Source organism: Garra rufa, chromosome 12 (assembly GCF_049309525.1).
Source record: "Garra rufa chromosome 12, GarRuf1.0, whole genome shotgun sequence".
Taxonomy (NCBI): Eukaryota; Metazoa; Chordata; class Actinopteri; order Cypriniformes; family Cyprinidae; genus Garra; species Garra rufa.
In genome coordinates, this window is record NC_133372.1 from 33,574,528 (window position 1) to 33,596,169 (window position 21,642).

Below are 21,642 nucleotides of genomic sequence, written 5' to 3' on the forward strand. Positions count from 1 at the left end.
TCATTCCCACAGTACACAACAAAATATAAGCAATAAAGGGATTTATTTAGCATTGTCATCATTATTTTGCCATGACTGATATGGTTTGTAAGATCCATGTGCATCAGCGTGAGTTTTTTTGTTTTTAATATCAAAACTCAACATGAAAAATGATCATTTGAACACAGTATACATATTTATAAAAAACACTGACAAAACAAACCGTTTAAATTATCGGACATTGAACATTTTTGCTTTGTGCTCATGAGCATCAATGAGGTTTCATTTATAAAGACCCACCCTGATTTTAAGGTTTGTTAGAAAGGCAGAGGTAAAATGAGTCCTTTTTTAATATGTACAGTACATACTCATTCATATTCATGAGCACAAAGAAAAGCTGAGGCATATTCAGAATATTGCAACGTTGTGGGTGCTTTACTACTGCTAAATGATAAAGGGATTTGGGATAAGATGAAGAGACAGAGAATACACAAATGGAACTGCAGAGTGAGAAAAAAACTATTTTTAAAACAAAATTAGGCTATTAGCAAATATTTAAAAAAAAGAAAGACGGGGGAAAAAGTCAAAGAACGTAAAACAGAACAACAAAAGGAGTACCGTGCCTGTCTGTGAAAGCCATCACTTGCTTTTGAGTTACAATACTGCAATACTCTGAATTAATTCCTGTGACAGACGGCACTCTCTGGATCCAGCTGTTCCACCTTCGCTGGTGGTCCAGGAATCAAATCGCACCTAACTACTTCCTCACTGGCCCCACAGCTCTCCATCGTATTTCCGGCGACCAAGGTGACACAGGTATTGCAGCCAGCTGAAGGTGTACTGATAATTTCCTAAAACTGTGGAGCGCACACACACAGAATATCAAGTAAGAAAGATTGTTGGTGTGACAGCGAAATTCTCCTTCTATTAAATCACATTACAGAGACACTTACATTTTTGAGGAACTCCTCTGCAACTATGCGAGCCCTGGCGTTGACTGACAGTTTCATCTCACTGATTTCCTTATCGATCTCCTCCATAAAATGGATGACAAAGTCCACTAACTTATGCTTGTACATTTGTTCTGTGTGGAAGTTAGTAATGAGGAAACTGATGTCATATCCCTGAAAAAAGAAAAGCAGAGTTATTCACGGTTAAAATATATTAAGTGAAGACATTTCACAAGAAATTCCATCATGATAATTTATTCAACCCCATGTCATTCAAGATTTTCATGTCTTTCTTTCCTCATTCGAAAAGAAATGAATGTTTTTGAGGAAAAAATTCCAGGATTTTTCTCCATATAGTGGACTTTAATGGGAGCCAACAGGTTGAAGGTCCAAATTGCAGTTTCAATGCAGCTTCAAAGGGCTCTACACGATCCCAGCCGAGGAATAAGGTTATCTAGCAAAATGATAATCTTTTTTTTTTTAGAATAAATATGAATTTATATATTTTTAAACTCAAACTCACACATTATGTAATCCCGTACACAGTGTTGGGTCGAACAAGCGAACATGCAAAGAAAGTCAAACGCCCTTTACAAAAAACAGTTAAACAATGATGTCGGACGATTTTGAAGTTGGAGGAGAAAATTAGAGTTTTTCACTCTACCCTACCTTTTTGAACCAAAGTACACAGACGAAGAACTAACCGTGTGTCCCTTTCCCAAAGTGATTACTTAATGTGTGAAGCATTTGTGGTTAAAAAGTATATACATTTTTATTTTTTTAAGAAGAGAACCCAGATAAGTGTTGCTAGATAAGACCCTTATTCCTTAACTCAGATCATGTAGAGCCCTTTAAAGCTGCATTGAAACTGCAATTTGGACTTTCAACCCATTGGCCACCACTGAAGTCCATTATATGAAGAAAATTCATGGAAAGTTTTCCTCAAAACCCTTAATTTCTTCTTGACTGAAGAAAGAAAGACATGAACATCTTGTATGACATAGGAGTAAATTCTCAGGAGTTTTTTACTCTGGAAGTGAACTTTCCTTCTTAAAATTCACTTGCAAACCTGTGAACACAGAGCTTTTTAATAACAGATATAGTGTGTTTGTTTGTTTCTCTGTTTTCCCTCACCTCCACAGGTTTTCTTCGCAGGATGAAGAAGTTCTCAGCTCTCATCATCATGAAGCGCATGAACTTGTGACACAGGATCTTTTCAATCTCATCAGCCTTCAATGGACCATTTGAGGTGCATCATCCAATAAAGACAGAAAAAAAAACATCAAACTGAATTCTTAGCTTGTTCTATTGAAACATAAACCCCATTCTGACCTACCACAGTGATTCTCAACCTTTTAGACTAAAAGGTCCCAAAATGTCCAACATAATATTCAAAGGACCCCCTTTACCAATACAGACTAAGATATTTTTGGTATTTCTGCTGGAATATTGTGTTGGATAAAACTTATGACAAAACAGCTTGTTTTTCCAATTGTGATATATTTAACCATCAATATATATTGATTGTTTGTGTGTGTGTGTGTGTGTGTGTGTGTGTGTGTGTGTGTGTTTTAAGTATTTTAATTTAGCACATGATTATTTGGTCACACTTTATTTTAAGGTCCAATTCTCACCATTAACAAACTATTAACTATGATTTTGCATCAATAAACTTATTAATAGTTAGTTAATAGTAGGTATTGGCTAGGATTAAGGATGTAAAATATGGTCATGCAGAATATGTGCCAAGTACTAAACAGCCAGTTCATTAATAATAGGCATACTTATTAGCAACTAGTTAATAGTGAGAACTGCACCCTATACTTAAGTCTTACTGATTATTTTTATATATTAATAGCAATTTATTAAATCCTGTGCTTCTTGGAAGTTTGCTGAGGCCCCTTTGTGGGCCCCATTTGAGAACCACTGGCTTACCATGTTAAGTGGACTTCATGTGTTATTACATGTATACATGTGTGTGATACTAACGAGTCAGAGTGAAACCAACCCCCCTCACTTGTCTCATCTCCACCACAATACTTCTCTTTTTGTATTATTAGTTGCATTTTCTGTATTCAGCATATAACGATATTTCAAAACCCATCTCAGAAAGAAGAGCAAGAGCGAGTTTAGGGTACGACGAGTGTGCTTACCTGTTTGACAGAGATGCTGACTCGCACAGAGTTGATGGAACCTTCTATTAGAACCTTCTCTTTTTCATTCCTACTGATCACAACAGGCTGAAGCAACAGCTCTTTACTGCTCCTGTTGAGACAATTAAGACAAAAAACAGTAAAATATACACAAAAACACTACGGCAATCTGCATATTATGCAGTATAAATAAGACCAGGGTCTATTGCAGAATGAACCACAAATGGTTTTAAAATAACATGCTGAATCACAATGAAGTGGCCTAAAATCTGCATTACCATAAAATGAAATCAGGTTTCAGTTCAACGCATACTGTGATTTTAAGTAACCAATATACTGGCTAACATTCTAACATTTTAAATATACAAATACAAAAGTCAGCGTTATTATTATGTGACCCTGGACCACAAAACCAGTCATAAGTAGAACATGTAAATTTGTGCAAAAGTTTAAACTTTTAAACTTAATTTTTGATTATTATTATGCATTGCTAAGAACTTAATTTGGACAACCTTGTCTCAACATTTTGATTTTTTTGCACCCTTAGATTCCAGATTTTCAAATAGTTGATTCTCTGCCAAATTTTGTTCTATCCTAATAAACCATACATCAATGGAAAACTTGTTTATTCAGCTTTCAGATGATGTACAAATCTCATCTTCAAACAATTTACCCTTATGACTGGTTTAGTGGCACAATGTCACATATACTAATATAGAATGTATTCATATTTTTAATCAGCTTTTATTTGATTTTTTTCAGCTTTAATCATTTTGAATAATTCAGTTTTAATAGTAAATATGTTTAAATTCATTTAGGTAGTTTTTGTTTTTATTTGTATTTCTGTTTTATTAGTAGTAATTGTAGTACTGCCAAGGCAACGTTTCGCTTTTCATTTAAATTTTATTTATTTAGTCTTTTTCAAATTTCGCTTTTCTTAACAATAACAACTTGGAACCTTGGATAATCACCACGAGTAATCAAAAAATTTAATATTAAACTAAAACCCAGAAGCTCATGAGTAAAACATTACAAATTCTCATATGTCCACTATTTCTTTAAAAGCAGAAATGAAAATTTGAGAAACAATAATGAATTTGTAGGTTTGGCTGGATACTGCAACTTATGCTAGTATTCTCTTTCAAACTATCTATGGCCTTATAGCTCTTATGTGACCCTGGACCACAAAACCAGTAATTGATGTATGGTTTGTGGAATCTGAGGGTGCCAAAAAAAAAAAAAATCTAAATATTGGAAAAAAAATAAATAATTGCCTTTAAATTTGTCCAAATTAAGTTCTTAGCAATGTATATTATTAACCAAAAATTAGTTTTGATATTTTATGGTAGGAAATGTACTAATTATCTTCATGGAACATGATCTTTAATTTCTGGCATAAAAGAAAAATCAATAATCTTGACCCATACAATGTATTTTTTTCCACAAATATACCCGTGCTACTCAAGGTTTTGTGGTCCACATACTGCAAACATTGCCAAGTGTGAACTGATGTGCATGTAGGCCATTGACCTATCATGTAACATTTGCACACAAACAAAACACACATGCAAACAACAGTCACACACACTTACCGGACTTCAACCTCAGGTTTGTTGTGTCTTTCAACCACCTGTGAGGAGAAGTTTTCCAGACAGAGAGCTGCCTGCAGTGTAGCACGCACCGCATTCAGGTACGGACGCAGAGTCGCCGTCTGATGAAACAAATCAAACAAAATCAGTATTTAGGATGATGAATCAAGTCTGCAATCTTACAGCAAGCAAGCACTTAGCAAACGGCTCACAACTTCCACTCTATTTGTTTAACACACATGTCTGAACCTGCAGGGGAATTCTTGGGAGACTGTATTCCTCTACAACCCCTCCAAAGACAAAAAGAAAAAAGAAAAACACAAAGCTGTACACATTAAGCAAGTCAGTCACTCTGTCTGAAACTCAGCACTTCCTGGACTTAAATTCAAGACGTGGAGGAAGTGCAAAACCTGCATTATTAAAACACTGACCTTATTTAGTGTTATGTGGGCTGCCTTGAATTCAGAAATAGCTCGCTGCATAGAACTAGGCTCTACAACAGACAGTTGCCTGTGCACATAATTTACATATCTACAGCAAGATCATTTATACTATAGGATAAGCACCTATGAAATATAGTACACTCATTTGAGCTGTGGAAAAATCACAGAAGTTACGTCAACCAGCAAACAGATCGACAGAATATGCACTTAAACACCCGTTTATTCAAAGATGTAACGTAACAATACTGAAAAACAAAAACTGAAGCAGAACCCTGGTTTGTTTAATAATAAAGGTCTGCCTATTAATAATTTTCTGTCCGTTGATTAAAACACAATATGAAAAGAGGTCAATTTGACTTGGATTTCCCATAATACGCAAACCCTGGATTACAAAACACTGGTAACTTTACTAAATACTAAATTGACAAATCATTATCAGTCATTCCGCGACTGGGGAATATGGGTGGGGATGTTAGCTACTGATTTAGCACTACGCGCCGACTGAGCAACTTCAAAACAGCGCAGAAACAAACTCCGTGAACCAGACCTTTGCGTCACAACATTAATGTAATAATAATCACATAAACAAAACATAATGTGTATTTTTTTCTGAAGTGCTGAAAGGCAATCCTACCATTTCTGGGTACCCGTTGGAGCAGAAGACGGAAGTGCTACAAACACCGGGCGACTTCCGCGAGTAACGCCACTCATCGGAAGATACCAACTTTTCACCAAAAAGGGGAAGACGGCTAAAAAATTCTAGCGGAATTTTATTTTCATGCTGTTTCTAGTCCAAAAAATCTTGATTTTGAAATGGGCTAATATGCCTGATTCAAATGCTTCATTCGCAGACAATAATTCTTACTGTAGACAATGAGTTGTAGAAGAGGAAGTTCTTGTCAGTTTTAGTGGTGGCAGAACCTAAACATATTTATTTGTATATACAGTACTGCTATATTTTAATTGCTTTATCACCTAATATTTTTTTCATTAGGGTCAGAGTTCAACATGGATTTAAAAAAAAAAAGAATAGGGATATTTAAGAACATTAATATAACTCCTTCATTTAAAGGGGTCATGACATGAGAAATCATATTTGCCTTGTTGGTTTGGCATATAAGAGGTCTTTGAACCATTATTTGATTATTTGAACCATTGAACCAAACATCCTGCAAGTTTCAAAGCTTAAAACGTCCTCCTCATAAACAAAGCCTTTATTTAAGCATTATTCAGAGGGAACCCTGGGTTCTAAGGCTTGTATGTCTTAAAAATAACAACTGATGTCTCTTACTGAAATATGTAGTAGAAAACCCATAAAAGATTTATGTTATTTAAAAAATACACATTGTTATATACACATTTTGGACAAAGGTGGCACCATTATTTTGATTAGAACTGTGCACTTAGTGAGCTACTGGCACTGAGCTACTCTATTTTCACCATCAACTCTGAAAATTGTAAAATACTGAAATGATGACCACAGCTGAAAGAGCTTACAGATGGCGATGGATATAAGTGTAGGACTCACCAAAATCAAATGTTTTACCATTGTTTTTCCCCACAAAGAGTATAAACGCACCTGGATATCTGAGTTGAGAAACTCCCTCAGTGGCTGCGGCATCATTACAAGAGTCAGCATGTTTACATTGTTAGTAAGCTCTTTCAGTAGCTGTGGTCTACTAAAAGCCGCAAAGGCATCAGGGCTAAAGTGGAGAAAACATAGACGCGGGTCTTGTTTTATTTGTCCACAGGCATCTTCCCATTCTTTTCTCCTCTTCTTAGCGCTAGTGAAAACATACATCCCTTCTCTTGATGAACTTGTTGATTGCTAATTTTACTGCAACACAACTTGAAATAGATAACCTGTAAAAGAATATCACGATACACTCACATGCAATATCGAGGGACCATTGATACGGTTTCCTATGCTATGACGTTACCCAAACGTAACAGTGGCCTATTACTGAGAAGCCTTAAAGGACCAGCCCCTTAAAAATCGCTCATTTCAGACAATGAGGGTTGAAAATAATAATTTTCACACATATTTATTATTATTTGTGCAAAAAAACTTTATTAACATTATAAGTAAACCTCAAGGAACATTAAAATAATTAAAAAAATCCAAGTCACGACCCCTTTAAAAGATAAATATTATTGTCAAAAAAATACATTTGGGGGGGGGGGGAGTTTAGATCTCCAATAACTTGATTAGATCTCAGATCTGTAGTTTTAAATGTATTCCTTTTTTTAAATGATTTTTGTGCATGCACCCTTTACTGTTTACACATAAAGTGCTCAAGGTAATATGTAACCCTGGACCACACAAGTCATAAGTATGGGTAGCAATAGCCAACAATACAATATGGGTCAAAAGGATCATGTTCCATTAAGATGTTTTGTAAGTTTCCTGTCATAAATTTATCAAAACCTAATTTTGTATTATTAATATACATGGCTAAGAACTTCATTTGGACATTAAAGGTGATTTTCTCAATTATTTAAATTTAGATTTTTTTGCACCCTCAGATTAGACTTTCAAATGTCCTTTCCTAACAAACCATACATCAATGGAAAACTTATTTATTCAGCTTTCAGATATTGTATAGATCTTAAAAAAAATAAAAAAATTACCCTTATGACTAGTTTTGTGGACCAGGGTAACATAATTACATTGAATCACTAATACAAACTTGCTATGTATAGGCTGATGTTTAAATGAACAGGTTAAAAAGACACCACCATTTAACAACCATCAAGAATGTTACAGTCATTTTTATTTAAGAAATCATAAAGGTTTATTTGACATACATGTTTTTTTTTTGCAGCTCAGCGCACTTCTTATGAAATTGAAAAACAGTTTTAGCTTATATTCACAACGCATTCATCTTTGTCCTGTTTAATGCAGTAAAGGAAACAGTCACTTTCTTTTTAAAAAAGCATGACGTCTTGAAATGCAAAAACGTAAGTGGGTGTGTCTCTATGAAGCCGTTTCTAGAAAAGCTACAGTGCATCAAACCCCAAATGACAGCATACCTAAAGTCAACAAAAGTATCAACATATATCAAAAATAAAAAACGATTCCTCTTATCTCTGGGTTCTCTTTCCAATAAGCTACATACAAAAATAGAATTCTTCAATTCGACAGAGTCTATTTGGATTTCTTCGCCTTGGTTGCCTTCTTCGCCGGGGCTTTCGGCTTTTTTGCAGCTGCTTTCTTCGGTTTGGGTGTCGCCTTCTTAACGCTCGTCTTCTTTGCGGTCTTCTTTTTGGCGCTCTTCTTTTCAGTCACTTTCTTGGTCACGGCTTTTTTGGACGCCGGCTTTGCAGGTTTTTCTTTCTTGGTCGCCTTGGTGGCAGTTTTCTTTGGCTTTTTCTCAAATTTCTTTTTATTGAGCTTGAACGAGCCGTTGGCCCCCAGTCCCTTCACCTGCACAAGCGTGTCGTTGAGCAGGAGCGCTCGGATGGAGTAGCGCAGATACATGCGACCGTTTTGCTGATCAAACCAGCTCACTTTCTTCGCTTCATTGTATATCTTGAAAAGCGATGAGCCGTTTTTCTCGCCCAGGGTGCGGATCGCATCAATGACGAGCTGGCTGTACTTTCCGGGCCCCTTGCTCTTCTTCTTCTTCTTTTTAGCTGGAGAAGCGGTTACGGCAGGTTTTGCCTTGTTCGCAGATGCCTTCTTCGTTTTGGTTGCTGCCGGAGCAGGGACTTGGGCGGGTGCTGACTCTTCCACCACAGCAGACATGATCAAACTTAATGCGTATCTGTGTGTTTTCCTTGAATGCGAGAATAGATGCGAGCATCATCTCAGAGTTTTGAATCATCTGATATAACGGCGACACGCGGACGTGATTGAGAACAACAACACCGTCTGCAGAGGCGCTTGTGGAGTTGTGTTTTCTCCCACGACTTTGAAAGCTGTTATCTCATTAGTTTAACATATATTATTAAGTTAAAACATTCATACGGAAAGTGCAAAAGGTGCTCTTTCTGACAGGGTGCAAAAGTGGTTAGATAAATGCAAAACCGTGGAGCGAGAAAGGAAAGAAAAGGTCCTGCCCACATAATACCTTGCGATTTTGGGTAGGGGCAGTTACTTTGCGAACTAAAATCTTTTTGTGGATGCTGTGACAGTTCGTGCATTAAACTTGCTGTGACAATTTAGAAAGTGAAGATTCTAAAAATACACTATTTAGTCCGTGTTTATCAAATGCCGTCGAGATGCAAAGAGTTTAATTTCACTCAACTAACACATTAAACGCCCTCGCGTGGCTGGGTATTGGCAAACTTTTTTTATGATTTGCTCTTTTGTTCCTGGTGACTTCACACTGTATTCCTATATGTCTGTTTGTGAAAGTGTATTTTTGCACAAATAAAAACATGACATTTTGAGTATTTGATATCCCGTTGTATAGTACGTTAAATTCATCAGACTTTTGTTTCAAATTGTGTATTACATCAAAGGTGTTGAGCTCTAGTTAGAATCTGCTGAGATTACAACTCGTTACTGGAACATCTAGTCAGTTGTTAACATCTCAAAGGATCTTTACTGCACTGAGCTGTAACATGAGCGGTAAAGATGAGAGATGAACTGATAAAACTTTCCATTATTTCATCTGGACATAAAAACTATAAGATGCATAGAGTTTAAATTATGCTAAAACGTGACGATGATATATCAAAGTTTAGTTTTAACAGCTAATCTAACTAACAATGGGATATTTTTCGATGATGTTGAGCAATCTCCGCCCCTGTTGTGGCATGAGCTGTTAAAAACTTCAGGGGTCGCCAAAGAGTACCTTTTTATAGTTATTCCTTCCATTAGATACAGGTTTAGTTAATATAACCTTAACGTGATACTCCTGAGTTTCAAAACATATGAAGAGAATATCCACCATATTTTTCCCCTAAGAGTAGGCGCGGCCATTTGTAAATTTTATGGGTCTGAATACGTTGTTCTGTTAATTTATGCTGTCTAACAGAGAAAAACCGTGTGGAAGCTGCTAAATCATATAGAAAAAGGACTTAGTAAGCAGGAAAGGGTGCAATATTTTGACAAACTAAAGTTAATAGGTGGTAAAGATACATACAAGCAGTAATAATGAAGCTATTAGCCTAATATGTTACCTACCTGACTGGAAATGATAAGAACAAACACGAAATCCTGGTTCACGCCTTTTGTTCCTCAGACAGTTTTTTGCTCTCTTCTCCTTGATTTGTTATAACTTTTAGCAGTCTATAGTATTTATCTATAGTAAATGTTTTTCCTGGTCTGACCAATTAGTACAGCCCAAAACATGACAATAATTGTCCATTTTCAGCAGTAATAATCAGCCAAATATGCAAGTTTTGTTCGTTTCAGTGGCATTGTTTACGTTCAGTGCCGATTGATGGCGCATTGTGCTTCCGTGTTGAAGATTAAGGTGGATAGATATTTTTTGTTGTTTAGATCAGAAATGAGAAAATATTTTGTGTGACCCCACCCATAACATAAATTGCAATATGCTTCATTTTACAGATGCAAATGAACTAATAAGTAGATATTTTGAATCAAAGTAATCAAGAGAGAAACCCAAATAAGGATGCATCATGTCTGGTCAACATATCAGGTTGTGAAAGTTCATTATTCTACAACACCTCAGTTTCTTAGAAACAAAACAAGGAAAGAATACTTTCATTCAGCACTAGATGGCAGTCTATCTACTGATAATGGTTGGCGTTGGAATTATAGACACATGTACAAGGTGGTCACATATTCTAAACTTGTAGGTGTAACCAATAATAACAGGCCACAGACCCGGAAAATACATACTGATTTTTTTATGTGTTGTATTGCGCTGACTGTAATATGCATGTTAGCACATTTACAATTACACAGTTATTTCAGCCACTTCCTGTTGCACACAAAGAACAAACACCTCTCAATAAAATAGGTCTAGCACCTTTCCCTTGGAGACAGAGAAAGGTTAAAGGTCAAAGTGTAGCACAGGTCATCCTATTCAACAGAGCTTTCTCCTTCTCCTGCCCGTGTGTGTGTATATATAAGTGTGTGACTGTCTGTCTTTTAATAAGAGTGTTAAAAGAGGAATTCCAAGTTTTTATGACCTCAACAAACTTAATAAACTTTACACACTCCAAAACAGGACACACACACACACACACACACACACACACACACACACACACACACACACACACACACAGTGAAGAGGTTTAGTTAAAACCTGATGAGGATGTTTATCTTTAGATTTAAAAGTGACTGAATGAGATTTGTATATTCTAGATGAAATTATTGGAGGAATTTCATGCGACCAGTTAACACGGCAAGTGTTTGCATGTGTATGTAGATGTAAAGGTACAAGTGTGTGAATTTGTGTGTATTAGGGGGTGGGTGTACTGGTGCATGTCAGACAGCAAAGAGCCGCAGTTATCTAGGAATCTGAGCCAAAAGAGCCTCACAAACAGAGGAGAGTGTGCAGGAGAGTGAGAGGGAGGGATAGGGAAGATCAAATAAAAGAGAAAAACAGGAGAGGAGACTCTGACGAGCACGCAGTGAGAAAGAAAGACAATGTGTAGGACTTGATAGACTGCTGATGACACTGATCTGAACACAGGAGAAAGTCCTATTAAAGACAAGTAGTATAAAGTAGATATCGGTAGAGTAGTGAGAGAAATAGACAGGGAACAGGTGCATAATATCTTTTTGGGCTTGTGTGGAGGCTTGAACAGCATGTGTGTGCGTGTTGTGTCCTTGCTTTTGCTAGGAGCGTATATGATGTGTGTCCGTGTGCTGTGTCAGAAGGACATCCTGGTGGCCGGGCCACCCAACGGCAGATGTGATGGGAGCTGCAGTGCAACAACATCACCCCCTAAAATACATCAGGACTTACGAGTTAAAAAGACTCCAGAGAACCGCAAAAATGCACAGGTAAGCATTACCTATACATGATCCTTGGTGACAGATCTGAGAGTGTATTACTGTAACATTTTAACAGATTCTAATATTATAACATTTTATCAATTCAACTTAATATCTTAAAAATGTACACTACCAGTTGAACATTTTTGAACAGTAAGATTTTTAAAGAATTTTCTGTGCTCACCAAGCCTGCATTTATTTGATCCAAAATACAGCAAAAGCAGTAATATTGTGAAATATTTGTACTATATAAAATAACCGCTTTCTGTTAGAATATATTTTAAAATGTAATTTATTCCTGTGATCAAAGCTACATTTTTTGCATCTTTCCTCTGTCACATGAACCTTCAGAAACCATTCTAATATGCAGATTTGCTGTTCAAGAAACATTTGTAATTATTATCAATATTTAAAACAGTAAATTGTTTTCAGGATTCATTGATGAATATAAAGATCCACACATGAGCTTTTGTAACATTATATACCATTCAAAAGCATTTTTTGGGAGAGAAAGTAATACTTTTATTTAGCGAGGATGCTTTAAATTGATCAAGAGTGATGATAAAGACATTTTAATTTGTCAAAAGTTTTCTATTTCAGATAATTGCTGTTCTTCTGAACTTTCTATTCATCAAAAAACCTGAAAAGATTCTACCCTGCTGTTTTCAACATAATAATAATAATAATATCAAATGTTTTTTGAGGAGCAAATCTAATTTTAAGTTACAGTGTTATAAAATGGAGAACATGTATACAAAGCTAAATGTTTGCGAAGTGCATGTTCTGAGTTTTAAGTATGTGTATGTTTGTATGTGTCCTGCAGGTGTCTGACACATCTGAACGTCTCATCCAGCTTCAACGCTGTATTCTCCAACATGAATCAGTGGTTGTGAGTCAGGGAGACGGGTCTGACTCACTGGTAGCCTTTCTGGCTCTGATGGCAGCGGTGCTGACAGAATGTGACCTCCACTGCCATAGTCAGAGACTCAGAGAGATGGCCACCAGACTTGGTTATTATATTCCACATCATATAACACTTACATTTCCTTCTTAAATGCTTAGATAACCTGTGTTAACAGACTAACTACTCTTTCTTTTCATAATTTATTTAATTTTTTTCATTCCTGCTGTTCTCTCAATTAAGTTAACACCTAATTTACACTCAGCAAACAAGTTCTTAGGAATGCAGAAAAACTGACCCTTGACAGCCCCAATCTGACCCTCTCATTACCTTTCTCTAACCTTTGTATAACCTCACAACAAACTCTAACCATCCTGAAATAGTCAACTAGCAAATAATCAAATAAATAATAATTTATTCTTCAAATACTCTAAAAAAATATATTGCATCAGATATATACTTTTTGCTATGTTTTTATCTGATGAACAGTTATTTGATACTTTGAATCACATTGTTTTGTATTTGATAGTTAAAAGAAAGTTTCACATCGTACATCATTTCTTTTTATGTCATACAGGGGCATTATATTAATTTAGAAACAGAATTGACAGAAATTTTTAGCAATAGTCATTACAATTGTGCTAGAATTCTGTAAGAACATTTCCATTGCCATTTATTAGGATTGGTCCATCACAGAAAATCTAACAGGAATCCTGTAGAAATTTCTTAATGTATTACTTTAGGATTTTTTGATTAAGGGACTCTCTTTTTTTCTGTCATAGAACGTGTGGTGGGCAAAAATGGGGAGAAAGACTTGCTGCTGTTGCTGAAGAGTATCACACATTCTAAACCTAATGGCCTCAAACCAAGGACTCCTACAGGTGAGCTACACACACACATTTACACAGAACAAACACCCCATGCAGTCCAGCAGACTACTAGGACATTTATTGCACAAATGTTCACAGATGTTTTGTTTGGGTCTATACGGCAGTGCCTCCCTCTGCAGGGCTTTACCCTCAAGACTGTCATGAGATCTACCAATTAGGAATCAAAGAGAACGGAATCTACACTATACAACCAGATCCGAAGCGGCCAGCACTAGAGGTACAACCAATAAATGCAAAGAAAGTGTACCGAAAACCAAATACTATTATATCACTACATGTCTTGTTTTAAAACCAAACCAAACAAAAACTCCTCAAGCTCAAACAGTAGAGCATGGCACTAGCAACATCAAGGTCATGCGTTTGATTCCCAGAGAAAGCATAAAACTAACTTTAGTTGCTTTGGATAAAAGTGTCTGCCAAATACATAAATGTAAATGTTTTAAAATAATTTCCACTTGGACTGATATCTTTCAACCTAATACATATCCAGACTTTAAGGGCTACTTCACTCAAAAATGAAAATGTCATGCAAAATGCATGATATTGTTTATTAAGTACCGACCTGAATAAGATATTTCACATTAAAGACGTTTACATATAGTCCAAAAGAGAAAACAATAGTTGAATTTATAAAAATTACCCTGTTCAAAAGTTTACATACACTTGATTCTTAATACTGTGTTGTTACCTGAATGATCCACAGCAGTTTTTTTTTTTAAGTGATAGTTGTTCATGAGTCCCTTTTGTTTTTGAGTCCCCTTGTTAAACTGTTCAATTTTGAGATCCATCTTCTGGGAAACATTTAAGTGTTTTCTGTAGATTCTGAAGGGCAATACTAAATAAAATAAAAAAGATATTTAGGCAAAATAAGAAAAATGTACACATCTTCACTCTGTTCAAAAGTTTTCACCCCTGGCTCTTGAACCTTCTGTAATATTTGCATATAAGTCCCTCAGTTGCCCTCAGTGTGAAAAGATGGATCTCAAAATCATACAGTCATTGTTGGAAAGGGTTCAACTAAACAAAAATGCTAAAAAAAAAAATAGAATCTGTGGGACCTGAAAGATTTTTCTGAAGAACAGTGGACAGTTTAACTGGACTCATAAACAACTATCACTAAACAAACAACAAAAAAAAAAACACAGCTGTGGATCATTTAGGAAACAACATACTATTAAGAATCAAATGTATGTAAACTTTTGAACGGGGTCTTCATTTTTCTTGTGGACTATATGTAAACACCTTTTATATGAAATATCGTATTCAGGTCAGTACTAAATATAACAATAATGTGCATTTTGTATGATCCCTCTTATTTTGGTAAAATAATTACCATTTTGCAGATTCGGCAAGGTGTATATAAACTTCTGACCTCAACTGTATAAATAATACAAAAAAAACATTGCTCAATAAACACTAGAACCCATTGAATTTCATAGTATAGACAAAACATGCAGATCTGAAGAAACCTAGTTTTGGGGGGTACCTTTTACAAGGTAAATTTCTTTACAACTTGTCCATTCCAGGCCGTGTGTGACATGGTTTCAGCTGGTGGGGGATGGACAGTGTTCCAGCACCGGTTTGATGGACAAACCGACTTTAACCGAACCTGGCAGGAGTACCGTGATGGATTCGGCTCCCCACAGACAGAGCACTGGTTGGGAAATGCAGTTCTTCACGCACTAACCACAAGTGGGCATCACACGCTCCGTATCACTCTTCAAGACTGGCATGAACAGACACGTCACGCTAACTATAACACCTTCAAAGTGGCAGGAGAAAACCAGAGGTACACGCACAAGGTGTCTATTGCATGGGTGCCCAAACTCGGTCCTAGATCCAACTTACCTTGACACACCTGCTGGGAAGTTTATAATATCCCTAGTAAGAGCTTGATTAGTTGGTTCAGGTGTGTCTAATTGGGGTTGGAGCTAAACTCTGCAGGAAACTGGCCCTCCAGGACTGAGTTCGGGCACCCCTGGTCTATTGTTAGACTAGTGTCAAAGCAAGTTTCAACAAACCATAAAATAGTTAATTTTCTGGTCATAATGCATGTGTGCATTCTCTCCATAAGGTTTCGCCTAACGGCTCGAGATTACCATGGTGATGCTGGCAATGCATTCAGCTACAGCAAACAGTACAATCACGATGGCAGAGCTTTCAGCACATATGACCGTGATCATGATCGCTACGCAGCTGGAAACTGTGCCCGTTATTATGGTGCAGGCTGGTGGTTCGATTCCTGTTTGGCTGCTAATCTCAATGGACGCTACTACCACGGACGTTACACCGGCATCACGGATGGCATCTACTGGGGCACCTGGTATATTCTCACTGACTATCGCACAGGGGAGAGATACTCATTTAAGAGTGTGGAAATGAAAACTAGACCAAGGCGGAGCTAAAGAAAAATGTTTTTTGTTTAAATGACATGTATTTCATTTAAATAATGGCTTGTAATTATATCCTGGACCCGAAATAAAAATTTTAAGATAATTGTATGATATGAAAACACAATTATAAACATTTCTTCTAGAATAAATGTCAGCTGTCATATTTTAATCAGACTCTTTTACTTAGTGTATATAATCCATTTTCAGTTGCTCTTTAAAGGCATAGTTCACCCAAAAATGAACATTTTTAGGACTTTAATTACTCACCCTCATGTCGTTCCACAAAAATGATTCTCGTAGCTTCATAACATTACGGTTGAACCTCTGTCACATGGACTATTTTATCAATGTCTTATTACCTTTCTAAGCCTTGAACATGGTTGTTGCGTTGCTGTTTATGCAGGGTCAGAAAGCTCTTTGTTTTCATCAGAAATATCTTAATTTGTGTCCTGATGATGCACAAAAGTCTTATGGGTTTGGAACGACATGTGGGTGAGTAATTATTAATGTCAGAATGTTCATTTTTGGATGACCTATCCCTTTAAGATGCAAATAACTATCATATGCTTTTCATGCTGCAAATACAGGAATTTATTTATTTTATTTAAAACATGGTCTTTATTTAACGTCGCCATGGAATGGATCATTCATCTTGCGGCAAGGTCAAAGTTCAACAAGTCTAAGGTGACCCTTGTGGCTGTGCTACACAAAATCCAAATTTCACACTGCAACGTTCCTACTTAACAAATGAAATGAATCCAAACTGAATCAACATAAACCAGTATCAAATGGCTTATCAAAGGCCTTGTTTTATATGTAGACTCAGCTAATTTCTACCCACACTTTTTCTGTTCATTTTCCAGGTGAACGGCTGCCATACCAAAACTATCCTGCCAGGCTGCCACTGACACATTCTAAGCAATAAATCCTTATTACATCTTTGACTTAAAAGGACAACAGTAAACTGTTGCTGCATTGGGTTTTGGGGCGAAAAAAGCAATGAGTTTCTTGTGAGCCACTGCGGTCAAAGTGTTGAGATTTCAGTGCGATGGCATCATAGGTTACAAAATGTACACAAACAAACTCGCATACACATGACATTAATAAGACGGACCTCTGATCCCTGATGCCTGAAAGACAGAAAGTGTGTGTTATAGGGGGCGAACAGTGGGAGTGTGAATTGGTTGAAACTGCTCCTTTTAGCCATATTCACAAAGAGATGCCAGTCTGTTCAACACGTTCTCAGTAGCTATTAATACCCTTTTCCCTATGATCTGCTGACTACCAACCAGATATGACATTTCACATACACTCACTAACATACACATTCAAACACACAGTCATGCTGCAGCACACAGCAGTTAAAAGACTGCTTTCATCCATAAAGTTGCATGAGTTTTGTCAGGCCTGTGTCTACATAAAACAGAGTACTTAGTAGAAACAGCTTCATAATGACAATTTTTAAGTATGTACGAAAACATGCAAATATGATGTTCACCCACAAATGTGGATGGCATTGGTACAGGTCTCTTATTTATGAACATTCAGTCCATCATAAGTCACCTGGTTTGTTTGGCTGGTGAATGAAACAAATGGATCAAAATCAGACCAAAATAAACATAGTTACTCTAGATTAAGGCTTCTCTGCTCTTCTCGTTTCCACCATCGAAATCACTACGGTGAAGCAGAAGCCAGCTCGGCTGTTACCACAGTATCCTGGCTGAGTGCCTGGCTGGTATGATAAGGAGATAAAAAGGAGTGATGGGGAGAGAGATAAAGGGAGAGGGAGAGGGGGAACTAACAGTCTGCAGGCACCCAGTCCGGAAACCCAAAGCGGGCAACTGTTACCCAGCACATCCCCTTAAAGCAGAAAACACTCATACGCGCATACACTTTCTCTCTTACCACACATTTTTTGCATACTGCGCATAGTGAAGAAAAGCTTGTGTGCATTTGTCCCTAAGAAACTTTTAACAGCTACATATTTGTTTCAGAAGCAAACCTTGCTAAAATGTCAAAAGCTACTTAAAGCAATTCAATCATTGACATATTGTCTTTTTAGCATCTAAACAAATGACACATATCTGTATTTGTCATTATTCATGCTAAGCAGGCAAATCGTACATAAATGGTAGGCCTGAAGTAGTCAGGCTGTGTATTAAGCGTCATGTTTCAACTGAAGCGCCATGATTCAAAAAGCCAAAAATGGCCAGAAGATGGCGGCTTTGAGTTAAAAATGACCGAAAATCTGATCTCCAGCCTTTTTGTTTTGATTGAAGCATGCTAAAGGTGCTATCTCAGTAGCTTCTTAATAAAAGTCTATTATGGCTTTAATTGAGTGTATTTTAAGTATCGCGTAATGCAATTATGAATAAAAATATAGCTTGAGATCCAATATTTGAGTTGCTAATGTCCCCATCGTTCACTAAAACACTTTTTAGCTTTTTTTCCTGTTAATATGTCCTACTGCCATGCACTTACACAATCGAAGTACAAAGTACACATTTATTTAATATGGCACTACTCTAATGGATAGTAGCGATTTTGCTCGTGATCTTGTAAACCGTCAGTTGTAAATCTTTAAAAGTCTAATCTTACCAGAGAGACCTTTCTTCATACTGATTTAAGGCTATAAACATTCAATTGAATGTCAGAATAAAGTTGCAGTGTGACATCAACTTTGAAATCTCTCTTAATTTGCTCATTAGCACATGATACCAAAAGGAAACTCCATGCTAGGGCTTCCCAACTATGAATAAAAATGCTGGAATCTAACTTTGGGCCTTCAAGGTGAACTACTAACTTGCTAGCATCACAAAATACACAAAATGCACCATCTCTAAAGAGGAATTAAGAAATTAAGACTTAGGTATGCTAATTTTGAAAATGTCCTGGCTGAAATCTGAAGCATCAGCTTTAATATTTGTGATGCTGCTCTGGTAATTGTCTGCAGTATCAGTGAGAGTTTGTGTGTGTGACATGAAATTAATTGGTTGCACTGGAAGTGGTTGCACATAATGAATGCTAAACGTGAGTAAAAGCAAGTGTCCGTTACAGCACCTGTCCATCTGTGTGAAGAGGGATGTACATGTGTATGACACACAGACTGCGGTGCACCAGCGCTCCGTTTCATACCGGAATTCAGCCAGCAGCCCTGTATCCTGATGTGGTATAAAGCAGGCCTGCAAGGCCTTCTGGGTATGGGAGGGGGAGAGGGTTATTCACACTACATCTTCACACACATTCACAAACAAATGCACAAAATATGCACACAAACAAAAAGTCCTTATTTTTGTCCTAATCAGGTTTCAGATATTATTTTCACAATCACCTTAAAAAGTAAATAAAAATAATAGATACGATTTATTTCATAATTAAAGTCCTTAAATAATTGTAAACTGATTGTATATGTGTAAATCTGGTTTCATAAAAGATCTTATGCTAATATTTTTTCTTTGCAGAATAAAAAGGTATAAACAATGCAGGTGTGGTTTGTAAAACAAAAACAAAAAATTTATATATATTGAAACATCTCAGTGAAAGTAAAAATCAAGACTGGTAATAACTGGATATATTGTGGACAGTTTAATATTCCTTTCTGTTTTTTTTGCCTGAGAAAGTGTGAGAAAGAGAAAAGGATGACTGACATATTGTTACTACAGTATGCTGTTAATACTGCCTTCCTGATTCTCTTTTGCGGAGGAAATGAACGGGCAATTAAGGGATCATGGCTACATTGTTGATCTTGCGCTGTCAAGCAGAGAGAGAGAGAGAGAGAGAGAGAGAGACAGAGAGAGTGAAAGGAAGACAAAAAGAATGAGAGAGAGAGTTTTAGGTTAAAATGTTTATCAGGTTTTATGAAATCTTAAACTTTGTTTAAACTCAAGCAGATGCTCCATCAGATGCAGAAGGAATACAATAAAAGATTGCACAATGGAGCACTGTTATCCTAGTTAGATGCCTCTATAATATATATTAATGTATACTGGAAATTATTCAATGCTGCTTATTACCCTCTTAAGCAACATTGACCAAGTTTTGATTACCGAGAGGAAGGATTGTTTTTGATACCAAAAACATCCAATCCAATTTGTAAAATGTTAAAATTGAAGTTGTTTCAGTCACTTTTTGATCATGGTTGAAATATATGACTATCCACCTTTTTCTTCCCATTAGAGTAGGCGCAGCCATTTTGTAGATTTTATGGGTCTGGCTTCCAGTCTCATCTGCATCCAGCTATATTTAGCTGTACAAAACAGCTTGTTTTGCAGCTTCATATTAATATCAATGTGTTTTACCATATTATTTTAATGTATTATCTTAATTATGAGTACACTGGTTTGCAGTGCAAAAGGTTTTACCGTTTAATACACGTTGTTATTCTTCTCGTTATTTGAATGAAATGGAAGTTTACCCATAGGCTTCCTCGTTAAAGAATAAGGTCGACAGATAAGTAACATTTAATGTCAATTTAATTAATTCTTTAATTTTGATGTTTGCTGTGAATGAATACCTATACCATGACAGAACTAATAATATAAATCAGCAGGCTTTCTTGTTTAGCTGTGATATTTAATCAAATATATAATAAATATATAACACAAATATTTTAATATAATTTACAGATTGCGTAAAACCTGCAAAACGACAGTGGTCTTATTTTGAATGGCGCTGTGAAGGAATGTCATCTCTCTTACTTTCATTCACCCTAATTCCCTTTCACTCTCTCTCTCTCTCGCTCGCTCTCTCTCATCAAAGTGATGGAAAGATCTTATGAGAGTCAGGGTAGGTGGTCAGCGGTTTCGTGTTGTCATTGACCGCGTACGAGACGTATCCGCCGAGACAGACAATACGCGAGCGCTGGCCAGAAACTTATTCTCTGAATAATTAAAGATCGGGAGAAGTCGATGGAGGACGTCGCATTGCTTCGTAAAGGGGGAAAAAAAGAATACTCACCTCACCTGGAGAATGCAGGTTTCTACAGGTGCTACTTTTACTTTAACATCAGTTTCATAAACACCGATGTAATATTCTAAAGAAATGCAAGCAATTTTAAGCAGCACAATACGGTCTGTATTAGTTGATGTATCATTTTCAGGGTTTAAATATAAATGTAAATATTCATTTGATATAAATATTATAAATGTGTACAAATTATTTGCATTTTCTTAATGTAAACAGGCATCGTTTTCTTAAAGCGTTAACGATCATTGACTAAAGCTACAGGATGCTGCTGTGTGAAATATGGAATAACTAGCCTACTGGCAGCGAAACGAATGGATGAAGAGATGCGTGGGGGTAAATTGGGGTTTCAGGTGTCAAGCTGGAAAAAAGGCTCACTCTAATTGGCTAGAAAATCATTTATGCTGATGAGAGGAGTCCGCCCTCGGCCTCTGCCTCATATACAACTCTTTTGCACACT

The 21,642-nt window shown here is 36.5% G+C and overlaps 3 protein-coding genes across 3 annotated transcripts; 1 reads left to right on the forward strand and 2 right to left on the reverse strand.

Moving 5' to 3' along the window:
• Positions 1–24: 24 nt before the first annotated feature.
• Positions 25–5,797, reverse strand: arpc4 (actin related protein 2/3 complex, subunit 4). The gene is made up of 6 exons (XM_073851491.1): positions 5,749–5,797; positions 4,675–4,793; positions 3,083–3,194; positions 2,064–2,159; positions 933–1,103; positions 25–836 (listed from the first exon to the last, which is right to left on the reverse strand). Exons 1-6 carry the CDS (start codon positions 5,749–5,751, stop codon positions 831–833), a joined length of 507 nt encoding a protein of 168 aa, XP_073707592.1. The 5' UTR covers positions 5,752–5,797; the 3' UTR covers positions 25–830.
• A 2,071-nt stretch (positions 5,798–7,868) lies between these two features.
• h1-10 (H1.10 linker histone) lies at positions 7,869–8,926 on the reverse strand. The gene has a single exon (XM_073852050.1). It carries the CDS (start codon positions 8,860–8,862, stop codon positions 8,263–8,265), a length of 600 nt encoding a protein of 199 aa, XP_073708151.1. The 5' UTR covers positions 8,863–8,926; the 3' UTR covers positions 7,869–8,262.
• Positions 8,927–11,892: 2,966 nt separating this feature from the next.
• On the forward strand, positions 11,893–16,297 carry LOC141347573 (fibroleukin). Its single transcript, XM_073852568.1, has 6 exons — positions 11,893–12,045; positions 12,860–13,046; positions 13,720–13,794; positions 13,932–14,044; positions 15,354–15,616; positions 15,902–16,297. Exons 1-6 carry the CDS (start codon positions 11,893–11,895, stop codon positions 16,230–16,232), a joined length of 1,122 nt encoding a protein of 373 aa, XP_073708669.1. The 3' UTR covers positions 16,233–16,297.
• The last annotated feature ends 5,345 nt before the right edge of the window (positions 16,298–21,642 follow it).

Coding starts and splice junctions, on each gene's coding strand:
- arpc4 (XM_073851491.1), bottom strand. Junction 3,195..4,674: donor AAACCTGAGGTTGAAGTCCG/GTAAGTGTGTGT, acceptor TTGTCTCAACAG/GAGCAGTAAAGAGCTGTTGC. Junction 2,160..3,082: donor TCAGCATCTCTGTCAAACAG/GTAAGCACACTC, acceptor GGTCCATTGAAG/GCTGATGAGATTGAAAAGAT.
- h1-10 (XM_073852050.1), bottom strand. CDS start 8,862: ATGTCTGCTGTGGTGGAAGAGTCAGCACCCGCCCAAGTCCCTGCTCCG.
- LOC141347573 (XM_073852568.1), top strand. CDS start 11,893: ATGTGTGTCCGTGTGCTGTGTCAGAAGGACATCCTGGTGGCCGGGCCA. Junction 12,046..12,859: donor AGAACCGCAAAAATGCACAG/GTAAGCATTACC, acceptor TGTGTCCTGCAG/GTGTCTGACACATCTGAACG. Junction 14,045..15,353: donor CGAAGCGGCCAGCACTAGAG/GTACAACCAATA, acceptor TGTCCATTCCAG/GCCGTGTGTGACATGGTTTC.